At 33.8% G+C, this 16,187-nt stretch overlaps 1 protein-coding gene and 1 non-coding gene across 4 annotated transcripts in view; one reads left to right on the top strand and one right to left on the bottom strand.

Moving 5' to 3' along the window:
* ATR (ATR serine/threonine kinase) overlaps positions 1-16,187 on the top strand; it is a 90,972-nt gene that overhangs the window by 50,069 nt on the left and 24,716 nt on the right. For all 3 annotated transcript variants that reach the window (XR_005377105.1, XM_038571106.1, XM_038571107.1), the window contains 10 exons: positions 361-481; positions 2,029-2,166; positions 3,382-3,592; positions 6,331-6,509; positions 8,919-9,083; positions 9,886-9,977; positions 12,048-12,139; positions 12,391-12,568; positions 13,803-13,982; positions 14,408-14,567. Coding sequence is in view for 2 of the 3 variants with exons in the window: in XM_038571106.1 (XP_038427034.1) it covers positions 361-481; positions 2,029-2,166; positions 3,382-3,592; positions 6,331-6,509; positions 8,919-9,083; positions 9,886-9,977; positions 12,048-12,139; positions 12,391-12,568; positions 13,803-13,982; positions 14,408-14,567 (1,516 nt within the window). In the remaining variant the exon portion in view is untranslated. The remainder of the gene's footprint in view (positions 1-360; positions 482-2,028; positions 2,167-3,381; positions 3,593-6,330; positions 6,510-8,918; positions 9,084-9,885; positions 9,978-12,047; positions 12,140-12,390; positions 12,569-13,802; positions 13,983-14,407; positions 14,568-16,187) is intronic.
* On the bottom strand, positions 12,743-12,815 carry TRNAE-CUC. Its single transcript has one exon. It is a non-coding gene; the product is annotated as a tRNA-Glu (tRNA).

The raw sequence follows: 16,187 nt of genomic DNA, 5'->3' as shown, positions 1-16,187 counted from the left end.
AGAAATAGAGAATGGTATGCCTGAGTGGCTTGAACCTCAAAGGAATAAGTCTTTCTTACACAGATGGAGTTGGAAGGATTAGAAAAGAGCACTAAGGAAGAGGAGGAGGCAGACTCAAATCCTTTAAAATACTTGGGGTATGCAAGAATGACTTTCCACCCCACAAGGATATAGGAAAGGTAGTGCCTTTAACCATATTTCAGTAAAGGCAAGGCAGTAGTAGGGTAGTCACTGAAGGAGTTGATAAATTTTTTATATGTTTTATTCTAAAGGTCTTAAAAGATGGATATATATTTATGTATTTCTTTTTTTAATGTTTTTTAAATATATTTCTTAATAAATGAATTTTCAAAATTACAGATATAAGAGCTCTCAGAAGTCAACAGATTGGTCTGAAGTAAAGAAGCCAATTTACTTAAGTAAATTAGGTAATAACTTTGCAGAATGGTCAGCATCTTGGGCAGGTTATCTTATAACAAAGGTAAGAGAACTCTGTTCAGAATTAGTTAAATGAACAGAAATTCTAAAGGAAACCAGAACATCTATCTGAATGTATAACATAAATAGCAGGTATTGAAATATTTGTGCTGATAGTGACAGAAAATTTTGTAGAAAGTATTTGCTAATAACTTTCCTACTGTTTCTAGTTTCTGAGTGAGAGGGTAATTGTTTTATCAAGCAAGTTACTATGGTCTTTGCAAAATGTCTGTTACATTTTCATTGTGAAATGATACTATTTTAAAAAATGACCATGCTTTTTCAAGTTTTTTTTACATAATAAAAAGATTTTTTATAAAATAAAAAGATAATACTATTGCTTTGTGGCTTCTTCTAAAAGAGAATACATTATCTGAACTTCCCCCAAAATAAAAATAGAGATTTTTATGAAATGAAACTACATGAAAAAATAGAGGTATATTTCTGATGTTTTCCCAGTAGGAGATTTTTACATGCCTGACAGTCAAAAATATTCTGTGTGTTCCAAGAAATCTTTAAGGCATATTTGAAATTTATAACTTTTGTTTTTAATTCATATTTCTGTTAGTGTTTAAAAATATTATGACAATAATTTTTATTTGATAATTTCGAGAAAGTTTCTCATGGTTTTTTTTTTTTTTTTTCTGGATTTTTAGAGGGGGCAGGCAGAAAGAGAGGGAGAGAAAGAATCTTAAGCAGGCTCTGTGCCAAGCACAGAGCCAGGTGCCCTGTGGGGGCTAGATCTCATCAACCATGTGACCATGACCTGAGCCAAAATCAAGAATCAGATGTTTAGCCAACTGAGTCACACAGGCATTCCAAGTTTCTTGTGTTTTTATGATTATCCTGAAAATATATTATGTGAAATGTAGAAGAATATCATTAAGTTAATTACTTCCAAATCTGGAATCTTTAGTTTTATTGTTGTTTTTTAAAGTGAAGTGTTTATATTTGAGAAGGAAAAAATTTTTTTTAATTTTATTAAGAGAACAGTAATGTTGGAAAATCTAAGGTTAGATCATAACATAAAATTTTTTTTTCATAACATAAAATTTGACTCTAATCCCAAGTAATTTCGTTTCCTATTTTTTTCATTTTTCTATAGTTAATTACTGTTTATTACTTATTAAATATGTGAGTCTTTTACTTAGTGTGCTGGCGCAGAGCATACATTTTGTTTACTTTACTCATCTATGTGCTCTGGAGGTTAATACACTGAATTTAATGTTAGCTAAGTAAAATATACTGTACTTAGGGATGCTGATCTGTAACAAAACATGATGCATCCAAAAAGTAAGGGGGGAAGGCCTTTTATGTTGAGGTGGTTGACATTGCCTTTAGGGGTCACAGCAGTTCAGGCATTTTAAGATATTTAGAGTGACCAGAGAGGTGGTTATCTGAAATCCTTTTTCCTGAGTGTATGTGCCCCTCTCCATACAAGAATACCCATTCTGCAATGATAAATTATCTCCTGTGTGGTTTTTTTGACATTAATCAGTAGAGTATAATGTATAAAATTACTTACTGTCCCTAAACCATTTGGGTTTACAGGTTCGGCATGATCTTGCCAGTAAAATCTTCACTTGCTGTAGCATTATGATGAAACATGATTTCAAGGTGACCATCTATCTTCTTCCACATATTCTAGTATATGTCTTGTTGGGTTGTAATCAAGAAGATCAGCAAGAGGTGAGAGATACCATATTATTAAGTTTCTGTTTGTCCAAACATTTGTCCACTATAAATTAGTATTAGAAAAGCTACATGTTAGGGAATGTAGATCAGTGTATGGCTGGCTATGTATATACATGTCTAACTCTTAAAAATCTTTTTAACCCTTTATTCATCAAAGAATTATCCAATGCTTAGTGTAGAAAATTAGAAAGTATATATTATATATGCCCCAATATACATAGAACTTTTTGAAATAGAGTGTATAAAAAATTACTGATAATGGCTTTTCCTGCTGAGTAGTACTATGGATTAGGATAGGGGAAGGAGAATATTTTACTTTTTGTTTTATAATATTTTGTTAAGTTTAATTTTTTAATCACATACATGTAACACTTCTTTTTAAAAAATGATTATTTTTTAAAGCTTTATTTATTTGAGAGAAAGAGAGGAAACGTGTTAGGAGGAAGCGCAGAGGGAGAGGATGCCTGACACAGGGCTGAATGCAGAGCCAACTCAGGGCTTGATCACACAATCCTGAGATCATGACCTGAGCAAAAATCAAGATATTGATTCTTAACCACCACTCAGGCACCCCCCAAAATGATTATTTTTTTAATAGCATAAATAACGTATCACTATGTTCTTAATGTAAATATTCAAATTGTACAAATAAAAGTGTATCCTATGACTACTGTTCCTGATCCCACATTCCCAGAGGTCATCACTGATATGAATTTGATGTGTATGTTTTCGGACCTTTTTTAATGCCATTGGTTCTGTTTAGGGTTTTTGTTTTTTTTTGTTTTTTGTTTTTTAATGGTACAATGTAGGTATTGTTCTGCAACTTCCCTGTTATTTTATTTACCAATATATATTTTTTGAACCACCCTTTTATATTAGTGCTGTATAATATCCTTCCATTTTATAGTTGTACCATTATTTAACTATTGTCATAATAATTATTATTTCCATGGTTTTTGTTTTTATAATGCTATGGTAAGCATTATGGAGATTCTTATTTGTGAAAGCATTTGTGTATGTGTATCTAGGATGTACTCCAAAAAATAGAGCTATTGGGTTATATGGTATGTACATTTAAAATTTTATTAGACACTATGAAATCATCTATTCTGACTTAGAGTTGCCTTAGAATGCTTAATCTTATATGGCAGATATTAGCAAAATGATATTACATGACACATTATTAACCATAAAATGAGTTCTTCTTAGGTTTATGCAGAAATTATGGCAGTTCTAAAGCATGATGATCAGCATACCATAAGTACCCAAGACAGTGCATCTGATCTGTGTCAACTCAGTACACAGACTGTGTTCTCCATGCTTGACCATCTAACACAATGGGCAAGGCACAAATTTCAGGCACTGAATGCAGAGAAATTTCCACAAAGCAAATCAAACAGAGATAAGATAGACTCAGTAGGTGAGTCATAACTTGTGTTTATTTTCTTCTCTTAATTATTAACCAGTTAGCTACTTCCTGTACCAATTCTGTAACTTAAGCATTAGCTTTTTAAAGACCTGTGTTTTCTTGCATATCTTTTTTCCCCCTTTTCACTGAGAAAAAGCAGAGAATTTATAGTCAGAAAACCTCTCTTTAAATTCTACTCCTACTACCTTAGGCAAGATAATGCCTAATTTTTCTTTGTATAATATGGGATTATTATTATCTCCCTTAGAGGACTGAGGATTAAATGAAGTGATGAATATATATATTATAAAGTATGAAATAAGTGACTGATCCCTCGCTGCTAAACCATTTACTCCATGTCTTTTCAGTGTATTGTGTGTATTTATTGTGTGCCCTCTCAGTGCACTATGTGTATATACACATACATGTATGTATACATGTATATAGTTAAGTGTTTTTTATCCTTTTTCACTTAGAATACTCTTTGTAATCTTTATCCCATGTAAGTTTTACATTTCAAAAGAGATGTTAAATTTCATTTCATCCTGTTTTTTTTTCTACTTTCTATTCATTTCATTCATAAATTTTACTTTTTTGTTTTTCCTGTCTCTGGTAGTGTTTGGCATCCAGCAGTCTTTCTAAATATGCTTAATACACATTACTACATTACACCCTGCTATACCAAATATGTGTAGGTTTTTTTTTCCTGTGATAGTACAATTACCATTAAAGTGATAGAAAAGGGAATCTCGTTAGAGTTAAAAATGTCCTTCAGGATAGAAGCATTTGGCGAGAAGATTTATATTTATTCTGCTTCTGTATATCGCAGCTATTTTAATGGAAATTTTTCCTCCTAGACTTTGAGGCTAATTGAAAAAATTGACTGTTTAACAATCCTTAAAGAGACCTTCACTTTTGCAGTTCTCAGTTTGTGAGCCTCTCTCTCTTGTTCATATACATGAGGAAAGCACATACATTCCTGTTATTAAGCACAATAATTTACTTTTCTAAAAGTTTTTGGACTTGAAAGCAAATATCTGGGGGATTGTTTTTCTGAACACTATGGCTAATTGTTAATATATTTTCCATTGATTTAACAATTTAATGTTTGTTCCTATTTCTGCATGTGTAAATGGTTGTATAAATCAAAATACATAAAAAAAAAAATACAGGGATCCCTGGGTGGCGCAGCGGTTTAGCGCCTGCCTTTGGCCCAGGGCGCGATCCTGGAGACCTGGGATCGAATCCCATGTCAGGCTCCCGGTGCATGGAGCCTGCTTCTCCCTCTGCCTATGTCTCTGCCTCTCTCTCTCTCTCTCCCTCTCACTGTGTGCCTATCATAAATAAATAAAATTAAAAAAAAAATACAGTCTCTCTTCAACCTCTATCACCATTCCTACTAACATTAACATTGCAAGGGAAATACTAGCTTTTAAGAATAACATTTGCATTGGTTCAAAGGTACAATTTTTTTTTTAAAGATTTTATTTATTTATTTGGGAAGGAGTGAGAGAGGGAGAGAGAGCACAGAAAAAGAGGGAGAAGTAGACTCCTCACTGAGCAGAAAGCCTGATGTGGGGCTCAATCCTAGGACCCTGGGATCATGACCTGATCCAAAGGCAGCTGCTTAACCAACTGAACCACTCAGGCACCCTCAAAGATACAATATTTTTAACATTTCTCATAATTTGAATGACCTACAAATTTTAATGGAATCAGGGACTTTTTTGAAGAAGCATTTCTATTTCTTATTTTCCATATACTGTTATGAATTGCTACTAAAATTTATAAGTTTTAAATAAGAATTGTTAAACTAGACTATATTTATTTTGAAGTTCCCAATTTATGTTTTTTCATAGATTCTTGAAAAAAAATACTCTGAAGTATTTGTGATTTTACTTCAAAAGCACTTTTACTTTGAATTTTCATTAAAACGGTTGATATTGTTTGTATGGCAACAGAGGAAAAAAATAGAATGTTAAAATCTAAACTTTAAAAACGTTGTTTCTATAAATTCTGCTTTTACCCTGCTATTGTACTCTAGCAGTGTTTTTATAGTTACTGTTAATAAATAACTCATCTTTGTATCTTTTGTATCACCTTTATATCTTTCCAACATTTAATACAGATTTATTCTTTTGTTTTAGTTTTTATTTAAAGTTCAGTTACTTAATGCACAGTGTAATATTAGTTTCAAGTGTACTATATAGTGATTCAGTACTTCATACAACACTCAGAGCTCATCACAAGTGTACTTGTTTATCCCCATCACCTATTTCAGTCATCCTCTCACCTACTTCCCCTCTGGTAACCATCAGTTTGTTCTCTCTAGTTATGAGCCTGCTTCTTGGTTTGCCCCTCCCTCTTTTATTCCCTGTTTGCTCATTTTTGTTTCTTAAATTCCACATTTGAGTGAAATGATACAATATAATACAGATTTACATTTAATCCTCACAACAACATTGTAAGGAAGGACAATATTAACATTTCCCTATTATATATGAGGAAACAGAAGCTCAAATAAGTTAAATATCTCCAAGTAAGGTAAGTAATAATGGTGGAATTGGAGCAAGAATCCTCTGAGCAATCCTCTGGTAGTTACATTCTTAGTGTGATTCTCTAATACATTTAGATTAATTTATTTAGTTCACTAAATTGAATTTAAAATAAATAAATTGGAATTTAAATTGATACTTTTAAAATTTCACATTATACATCTTTAATCACCCAATTATCTTTTTGTATTCTAGCATCTACGGCGGATTATGAAGACTATCAGAGTGTAACTCGTTTTCTAGACCTTATACCTCAGGATACCCTCGCAGTAGCTTCCTTTCGCTCCAAAGCATACACACGAGCTGTAATGCACTTTGAATCATTTATTACAGAAAAGAAACAAAATATTCAAGAGCATCTTGGATTTTTACAGGTTTGAAATTAATACAGTAAATTTAATGATGTTTAATATTGCCAGTCTTTTATGTTTATATTCATTTTGTTGAGCATTTTATTGAGTTTTTTAGGTGTTCTGCTAGCTACGAGGTGGTTATTAGCACTTTAGAAGCTTACAGATTAGTGGGGAGAGATAAACACCGATTTGGTGTAAAGTGATATATATGTGCCATGAGTAAAGACCCTTAAATTTTCCTGTGTGGGGTAATGTGGGAGATGAGAGTAAGCAAAGGGTCAGTACTGGCTTCATGGAGACAATGAGTAAGTTGGTTCTTAAAGAATGGACAGTAGGTAATAAAAGGAGGTAAGATATTTCAAACAGAGGCATCCATATGGAGTTGGGAAAGAATATGGTATGTGCTAAAGAGTAAAGTGTTAGTTTGGGAATGGCAGAGGAAAGAGAAAGATTTGGACAGAGGAAAGACACAACTTGTCCAAAATTCTTAGAGGATTTGAACCAGGGAAGTGCATGGTCAGAATGGTATTTTAACTAAATGACTATAGCAGTCATGGAGGGAGGGTTTGAAAGCTATGATGCAAGGGAAGCAGGCCATTGTTATTCTCATGAGAAATATGGGCCTGAATTTGAGGTGAGTGGGAAGGAGGATGTGCTGGTTGTAACAGGAATCAGGTATGACAGCGCTAATGAAATAATGGTTTAGGTGATAGTATTTTAATTGTATAGGGAAGGTTAAAAAAGGAAAGGTAGGGCTAATACAGAGGGATTAAATAAGAGGTCAAAATTGGTAACTTTTTTCAAGTCAAAAGCAAAAGGTAGTGAGAAACTGAGAAATTCATAGCTTATAGTCCTTTTTTTTTTTTTTTTAAGTTTTTATTACTCATATAAGTAATTTCGTCACCCAGCATGGGGCTCAAACTCACAATCTTGAGATCAAGAGTCTCATGATCTTTCTACTGAGCCAGCCGGGCACCCCAAAAGTTTGTAGTCTTTGGATGAATATTAGCCTTCCCCTGTCTTTATTTTTCTCCCTGGCTAGCTGTGAGTCTGTTGTTCATTATTAAAATCATTCCTTTACAAAGATGTTCAGTTTCCTTGACTTTCTCCCTTATGCGATACTCACTTCGTAAAACACCATCCGTGGATAAACTCACCCATCTGCCTTGCCAGTGTCTGCATTTAAGCAGTTGAACATTGCTAGTGAAAAATCACATGGTGGGTTTTTAACTGCTTTTACTTTAAATTTATCATCTAAGACCTCAGCAGTACTCTTTAACACTGCCTTCAGTCCATCTGTGTTTCTCTAATAAGCCTATCTTCTGCTCTTCAATATGACTGTTTCTTCTCATTTCTCAGCTTCTTCTTCACTTACTCTCAACTAGTAATCTTGCTTCATCATCATTGAGAAAATGGAATCCAGATGTCCACCAAATTTAAAAATACACTGACTTCTGCACCATATCCTTTTCTCTTTTCTTCCTTTATTCCTAAGGATCGCTTTCTGTCAAAATTCAATCCTCCTGTGTTCTTGATTTTAATCCTTCAATATTCCTGCTTTTTTTAGTATCAATACTTTGTCTTCTTCATCCAGAGTATACAGACATGCTCAGGTATCTTCCATCTTAATTTTTCATAATTCCCTTGGTCTTATAGTCTCCTTCAGATACTACCCATCTCTCTGTTTCCCATTATAGCCAGTTTTAAAAGAACTGTTTATCGGGACGCCTGGGTGGCTCAGCCATTGAGTGTCTGCCTTCAGCTCATGGCATGATCCTGGAGTTCTGGAATTGAGTCCCACATCGGGCTCTCTGTGGGGAGCCTGCTTCTCCCTCTGCCTCTATCTCTGCCTCTCTCTCTCTCTCTGTGTCTCTCATGAATAAATAAATCTTAAAATATATAAATAAATAAACTACTTTGGTTTCTCTTCTCAGTTTCATTTTTTAGTTCTTTCTCTTTTGATATAGAAATACTCCAGTCTTCTTCCCAGGCCCTGTTTTCTTCCTTTTCTCTATTTTCCTAAATCATGCCCTTTTCCCCACCTTTAAAGAACATCTTTGTGCTAATTGCTGCCAAATTTTTGTCTTCAACCTAAATATATCCTTCAAACTCAGATTTGAGACATCTCAATATCAACATATTAAAATGCTTATTTAAAAATTTTGTGACACTTATAAACTATATTCAGCAGAATTTATCTTAAGTAACAGTTACTAATGTAGATTTGTATTTAAGTGGAACAAGGGTATTAAGATAATAGAAGGCCTGGAAATAAGTTTATAATTTTACTATGAAATCTGCCTTGAAGCAAATACTATTGCTTTGAGAAGAATTCTCATATGGTCTTTCCACATAAACTGGTGGTTGTATAGTTTTATTTCTATTGTGTTTTTTTCTTTTATTTGATTGTTTTGTTATGTTTGAACAAAGAAATTGTATGCTGCTATGCATGAACCGGATGGAGTGGCTGGAGTAAGTGCAATTCGAAAGGCAGAACCATCTTTGAAAGAACAGATCCTTGAACATGAAAGTATTGGCTTACTGAGGGATGCTACTGCTTGTTATGACAGGGCTATTCAGCTAGAACCAGACCAGGTAAGATATTAAATGAGAGACAACAAAATGAAAAGACTCTGAAGTAGGAACTCTGGAAATCTTAGTTTCAGTAGTGTCCCTAGTAGTGTCACAGTGTGTCTAGAAAATATTTCATCATCTCTGAGTTTGAGTTTCTTGATTGATAAAATTAGAGATGTCTAGATGATCTCAAAAATCCCTTCCAATACCAAATTTCTGTGATCTTAGAAACCCCCCAAATGGGGGTGCCTGGGTGTCTCGATGGTTAGGCGGCTGCCTTTGGCTCAAGTGGAGATTCCGGGGTCCTGGGATGGAGTCCCGCATCAGGCTCCCCAGGGGAGCCTGCTTCTCCCTCTGCCTGTGTCTCTTGCCTCTCTATGTCTTTCAAGAATAAGTAAATAAAATCTTTAAAAAAAGGAATCCACAAATGAATGAGGTTTGTTGAGTATATTTATATTAAGCTGTGTATTCAGTTACTCAAATTTATATAATTTTAATTTGCAATTAAAAGTATAATGCATACCCCCCAAAAGTATAATACATCAATTTTTTAAAAAAAAGATTTTATTTATTTAGTCATGAGACTAAATAAAGTCATGAGACAGAGGGAGAGGGACAAGCAAACTCCCTGCTGACCAGGGAGCTCGATGCAGGGCTCAATCCTAGGACCCTGAGATCATGACCTGAACCAAAGGTAGCTACTTAACTGACTGAGCCACCCGGGCACCCCCAAATAGTACTTTTTTATGAATAAAAAGCTGTCTTGTTTCCCAAGGTATATTTGAAATGATAATTGCTATTTTAAATATTTTTAAATTTCTAGATCATTCATTATCATGGTGTAGTGAAGTCCATGTTAGGTCTTGGTCAGTTGTCTACTGTAATCACTCAGGTGAATGGAGTGCATGCTAACAGGTAATATATTCTTTAAAGAATAATTTTCTTTTGTTACTGTATCTGGGAAAATTTTAATTGATGAATTGGGTTGACATAACCATTTACTAAAGAAATGAAATCTTTTTTGTTTTCATGATATTAGAGATATGCAAAAAAGAATATTTTTTTCTACTTTGCCATAAGTCGAATTAGCACTTAATAGCTTATCTTCTGTCCCAAGAGTCATCCTTGAATTATAGTTGCTTTAAGACAGAAACTTCCAGAGCTCATCTACTATTGGTAAGGCTCATGTGAACACATCCAAAAATTATCTAAGTTCTGTCTACATTATCAACACCAGTTATTTTCTGTGTTGGGGAGAGGGAAACTTTGTGACTGATTTATAGACCATCACTCAAGACTGTGTGAGTTGATTTTTTCCTAAAGGATTGATAAAAATGAAAGCTGCCTTTTTCCTAAAAAAAAAAAAAAAATGATGCAAATCAAATGATGCAAAAAAGTAGTACGAAGATTAAGGCTGCAGTTCTTCTGGTCTGAGGAGTAACCTTGGAGGTTGATTTTGCTTTTAAAGCTGCTGTATTCTGAGAGCTAAAAGACTTATTTCTTGAGAAATTTACCAGATGCCAATTGACTATTCTGGGCAGTGAGATCTGATCAAAAGGCATTGTATCTCAGCTAACCAAAGAGTACACTGGCCACCGTTTTTAGTTAGGGCTCTCAAAAAGAGTTCTTCTAATAGAGTTTCTGTAAATTCCAAACTATGATTTGTAAAGAGCACAATTCTATAATGTTTGAGAGCAGAGAAGCTCACTGTTGATCAGATGGCTTCACATTAATGGAATTTATTAAATGAGGGAGGTAGCTTTGCAGAACCAGAGATAGAATGGTCATATGTTTTAGATAGTTCTCTAGGTTATCAACTAACCTCTCAACGAGACCTTATAAATAAAGTAATTTGGGAAGATTTGTCAAGGCTCATGCCTAGGTGTCAAGTTTCCTTATTATGCACACTGGACAGTTAGACTCTTCTTGGCTTCTTTGGATGTGGGATACATAGAGCCTCCTGATCTTTGAACTGTGAAAAGTCCAGTTTCCATATTCAGCCAAGATTGCTCTATCATATTGGATCAAATGGTCATTAAGGGGATGTGTTTTCTTTGGGGAGAATATTTGCATTTAAACAAATACTACTCTAAAATCATTGTATTACTATGTTTAATGCACCTATTTTTATGGATAAGTTCTCACAGCCTTATCCTTATTGCCTTTTGTACTTCTTGGCATAGTATGGCATTTTGTACTTCTTGGCTGTATGGCACATCCCCTCTAGATAGCAAATCGTGATAATTCTCCTCAGATTTTTATCTTAATTTTGATATTTTGACATCTGGTGATAAGCTTGTAAAGTTATTCAGTACTGGACTTCAGGAAACTGCATTTCCAGTGTATTTCTTTTAACCTGTTTTAGATTATTTTTGGTGAAATTGTATTTAGATATTGTAAGGTATTCAGTAAGGTATTCAGTATATTTATGCTGCTATTATTAGATTTTTTAAGTAAAAAATTTACTCATTTATTACTTTTTTAAAGATTTTATTTATAAATATGTACCCCATGTGCACCCCCAACTGCCCCTGATCTACTCATCAGTTCCTATATTTTTGCCTTAAATTTAATTTCAAAAATTCCAAGTTCTTAGAATTGCTTACCTCTGAATGTGTATTTGTTCAGTTGGCTCTTTTTTCTCCCGCCTTTAAGTTAAACATGCAGCTAATCTTACAACTGCACTTTGTAATTATGCAGGTATTGATTCTGTTATATGGCACAATTTATTAAGGAATGGCATTTTTTGAATGACATTTATAAATGAACCTTTTAGAAGTCATTATTGAAAAAATGTTTTAGGGGAATGGAAAGATTAAAAATTGGGTTATTTTGGATAAAGATAATTATTTCATATCTAAGTACAAAATACAATATAGTACAAATAGAGGAATAAATAAATAGAACATCTAAAACAATAAAAAAAAAACTCTAAATGCCACCTAAATAAATAAGGTTTCGTTGATAACTGGTGTCTCTTAATAGATCTGAATGGACAGATGAATTAAACACATATAGAGTGGAAGCAGCCTGGAAATTGTCACAGTGGGATTTGGTGGAAAACTATTTGGCAGCAGGTAAAATTACTTCCTAAAATATATGCATTTTTTTTAAATGTATGAAGTTTTAATATGCTATAAATATTCAGACTTAAGTAGCTAAGTAACATCTATAATTAATCTTTTAGCTTGTTTTATAATTTCCTAGTTTAGTTGTCCAAAGTAGAGTGAAACCATTTGCTCCAGTATTTCTGCTGACCATTTTACCAAATGATAATAGCTAATTTTGGGGCCCTATGGCACTCCTTGACTCTACATTTATTTTTCAGATGGGAAATCTACAACATGGAGTGTCAGACTGGGACAGTTACTATTATCAGCCAAGAAAAGAGATACCACAGCTTTTTATGACACACTGAAACTAGTGAGAGCAGAACAAATTGTACCTCTTTCAGCTGCAAGCTTTGAAAGAGGCTCTTATCAACGAGGATATGAATATATTGTAAGGTATGGGGGGTGGTTTCCATTTTTGTGTTCCTGGTCTTTAACTGTCTTCAGTGATAGTATATTTGGTTTCGTGTGTATCTACTCACAGTGGCTTTTTTATTCCTTTATCTCAAAATCACCTTAGAGGGTTTTTTTGTCTGTTTGTTTTTGTTTTTGTTTTTTAAATAGTCTTTATGCCCAATGTGGGGCTCAAACTCACAACCCTGAGATCGAGAGTCACATGCTCTACCAACTGAGCCAGCCAGGTGCTCCTCACCTTTTAGTTTTTAAAAAATGTTCTAATGTATATCCTTTTCATTGAAAAGGCAATTGTGAAACTTCTAAAAAGTAAGAAAATATCATATACATCCTGTTGTAATGTCATATTGTACTTGCTATATAACTAACCTAAATAGTGTAGACATTTACTGTGCCTGGCACTTTTCATACTCAGTACTTGTTAGTTTCTTTTCCCTCTCATTTGGAAATGCATTTGACATTTCCCTCCCAAAAAAAAAATGTAGACATTACACCAGTAGAATGGAAAATTAGCTTTCAGAAGTAAGGAAGAAAATGAAATGAAAACATTTCAGATCTGTGAGTTCACCTGAGGAAAACAATAGATGTTATAATTTAAAAAATAAGTAAGAACATTTTTGTTTAATTTAGAAGAATTTACTATAATTTGTATCAGCCCCTTTAGTAACAGTTAAATGAAACCATAGATTGGACTACTGAGATTAATTCTGTTCTGTAGATACTCAACTGTGTCCTTGAACACTGAGTCATAGACACTAAGTATTAAAAATGGAAAAAAAGCTAGTGTGAATGTGTCCTGAGTGTTTCCATCATTCTTAGAAAAAATAAAATTGCATCATTTCACTTTTTTGCTGGCATCTACCTATGTTAGGCCTATTATAGAAGCACCAGCAAAATATGCAAATATTTCTGTTGCTTTATAATGGATCCATATTTTCTCTTATCTTTATATAGGTGAAACTTGATTTGTATACACTTGAATTTAGTTTTATATATCCTTCTCCAATTTAATTAATAGGAATTTGGACTAAACATTTAAATCAACATAAGTGGTGTTTTATATCCAATTTAAAAAGATAAAAATGTTATAGTTTATATACTAAGGATATATATTGGTTAAAGTTCTTCCAAAGAAAACTTCACAATTTAGATTCTTAATAGCTAATTTGAGTATGTGCTTTGTATATGAGATAACATTTTATCTATCTCTCTTCAGATTGCACATGTTGTGTGAGTTGGAGCATAGCATCAAACCACTCTTTCACCAGTCGCCAGGTGACAGTTCTCAAGAAGATTCTCTCAACTGGGTAGCTCGACTAGAAATGACACAAAATTCCTACAGAGCTAAGGAGCCCATCCTGGCTCTCCGGAGAGCTTTATTAAGCCTCAACAAAAGGTTTTTCACACTTTTTTTTTAATGTCAGTGATCATGAATTTACTATTACATTTGTGTATTATTTGGAAGTATTTATCTTCCTTAATTTTCTCTTTGAATCTCTATTTTTCTGTTATCAGTTGTCAGAGCAATACTATGTAAGTTGAAATGAACTTAGAACTTGAGAATTACTTTTAAATGCAATGTATCTTTTTTTATTGTTAATATATCTGGGAGAGGTGCAGATAGAAGTCAGTATTAGAGTTTTCATAGACTTGTAATTGACAAAAATTGATCACTGTAAGAAAATTAAAATGAGTTTTTTAATAAATTAATCTTCTTTGATTTCTTTGAATTGTATATTGAGAAGGTTCCATGTTAGGAAGAGAGCTTTCTAATAAAATTGTTGAATATAATTTAAAATGCTTTTTCTCGTCTTCATTTAGACCAGATTACAATGAAATGGTTGGAGAATGTTGGCTACAGAGTGCCAGAGTAGCTAGAAAGGCTGGTCACCACCAGACAGCCTACAATGCTCTCCTTAATGCTGGAGAATCAAGACTTGCTGAACTATATGTGGAGAGGGCAAAGTGGCTATGGTCCAAGGTAACGGCCAAGAGAACATCATAGATATATTGTATATTATATACTTCCTACCAAGGCTTGACTAAGAGATGATCCCTAATCCAAATTCAGAGCCTCTCTCTGTCATCTTTATCATTCTACCATAATTTAGAGGAAACCGTTCCTTCTTTCCTGATGTCCCTAAACATTTGTCTTTCCATTTCAAGATGAAAGTGCAATTCTTTCAGTTTTCATCTGTCTTCCTTTGTTGTTCTTTAGAGAAACAGCCAATTTTTACTTTGTCTTTACCTCCTGTATATATACAGGGTGCACATAGTAGGCACTCAAGACACTTATGAGGGACACCTGAGTGGCTCAGCGGTGGAGCGTCTGCCTTTGACTCAGGGCATGATCCCAGGATCCAGGATCGAGTCCCACATCGGGCTCCCTGCGTGGAGCCTGCTTCTCCCTCTGCCTATGTCTCCGCCTCTCTCTCTCTCTGTCTCTCATGAATAAATAAATAAAATGTTAAAAAAAAAAAGATTCTTGTGAAATGAAAATAACACTGTTCCCTATTTATATTCTTAGCAGACAATTAGTTTTGGGAGGATTTGCCAGTTTTATTGTCAGGATTAATTTCTAATCTAACCTATCACAAAAGGCTTTGCATAAGAACAAAAGTCCCCAGCTATCCCCAGATTGAAGCAATAGTAATGAGAAAGAGGCTTTTTGATTATCTGAATTACTTGCAAAGATTATTCCCCAGATTTAAATGGTTATTACTTACATATCTCCTTATGCTTGCCACCAGTCTAGAATTAGTAGTGAGCATAGCATATTCTGAAATTGACATTTAGCAACTATAGCTGGAGCCATCTGTGATTGTAGAGGCAAAAGTAATGATTCAGCCTATATTTGCCAGTACCTGGTCATTTTCTGAGCTAGTGCTTCTGTGTATTATAATACCTTAAATTCAACATGTTCAAAATCAAGTTCATCATTTATTATTCAATAACTGCTTTTCCTATATATTCTGTTTTTTAAATCGGACTCCTTCGTATCCTCTCATCTAAGATAGACATCTTGGCATCATTTTGAACTTCTTCGTTTCCCTCATTTTCCATGTCCAAGTGGAGACCAAATTTTCCTTAGAAAAATCTTTCGATTTTTGTTGTTGTTGTTGTTAAGTAAACTACCTGCAACCTGAGGCTCAAACTCATGACCTTGAGATCAAGAGTTGCATGCTTGGGGCACCTGGTGGCTCAGTTGGTTAAGTGTCTGACTCTTGATTTCAGCTCAGGTCATGATCTCGGTCATGATCTCAGGATTGTGAGATAAAGCCTCTCACACATTCTCTCCCTCTAAAAAAAAAAAAAAAAACCCAAAAAACCTAAAAAGAGTTACATGCTCTACCAGCTGAACCACATAGGTGCCCTCTCTTAACATTTTGATACAAACTTCTAGTTATAAATAAATAAGTTGTGGTATACTGTATAGCATAGTGACTATACTTAATAATACCTTATTGCATATTTGGAAGTTGAAAAAGAAACATCTTTTAATCCTCTCTTATTTAACTCTGCTGCTTTCATTCATGCCCTTAGCATTTGTAGTCTCTAATAATATTAATAGCCTTTTTTTTTAGTCTTTCTGTTTCTGTGT

Source organism: Canis lupus, chromosome 23 (genome assembly GCF_011100685.1).
Source record: "Canis lupus familiaris isolate Mischka breed German Shepherd chromosome 23, alternate assembly UU_Cfam_GSD_1.0, whole genome shotgun sequence".
In the NCBI taxonomy this organism is placed as follows: Eukaryota; Metazoa; Chordata; class Mammalia; order Carnivora; family Canidae; genus Canis; species Canis lupus.
This window is presented reverse-complemented; position numbering and strand designations above follow the sequence as displayed.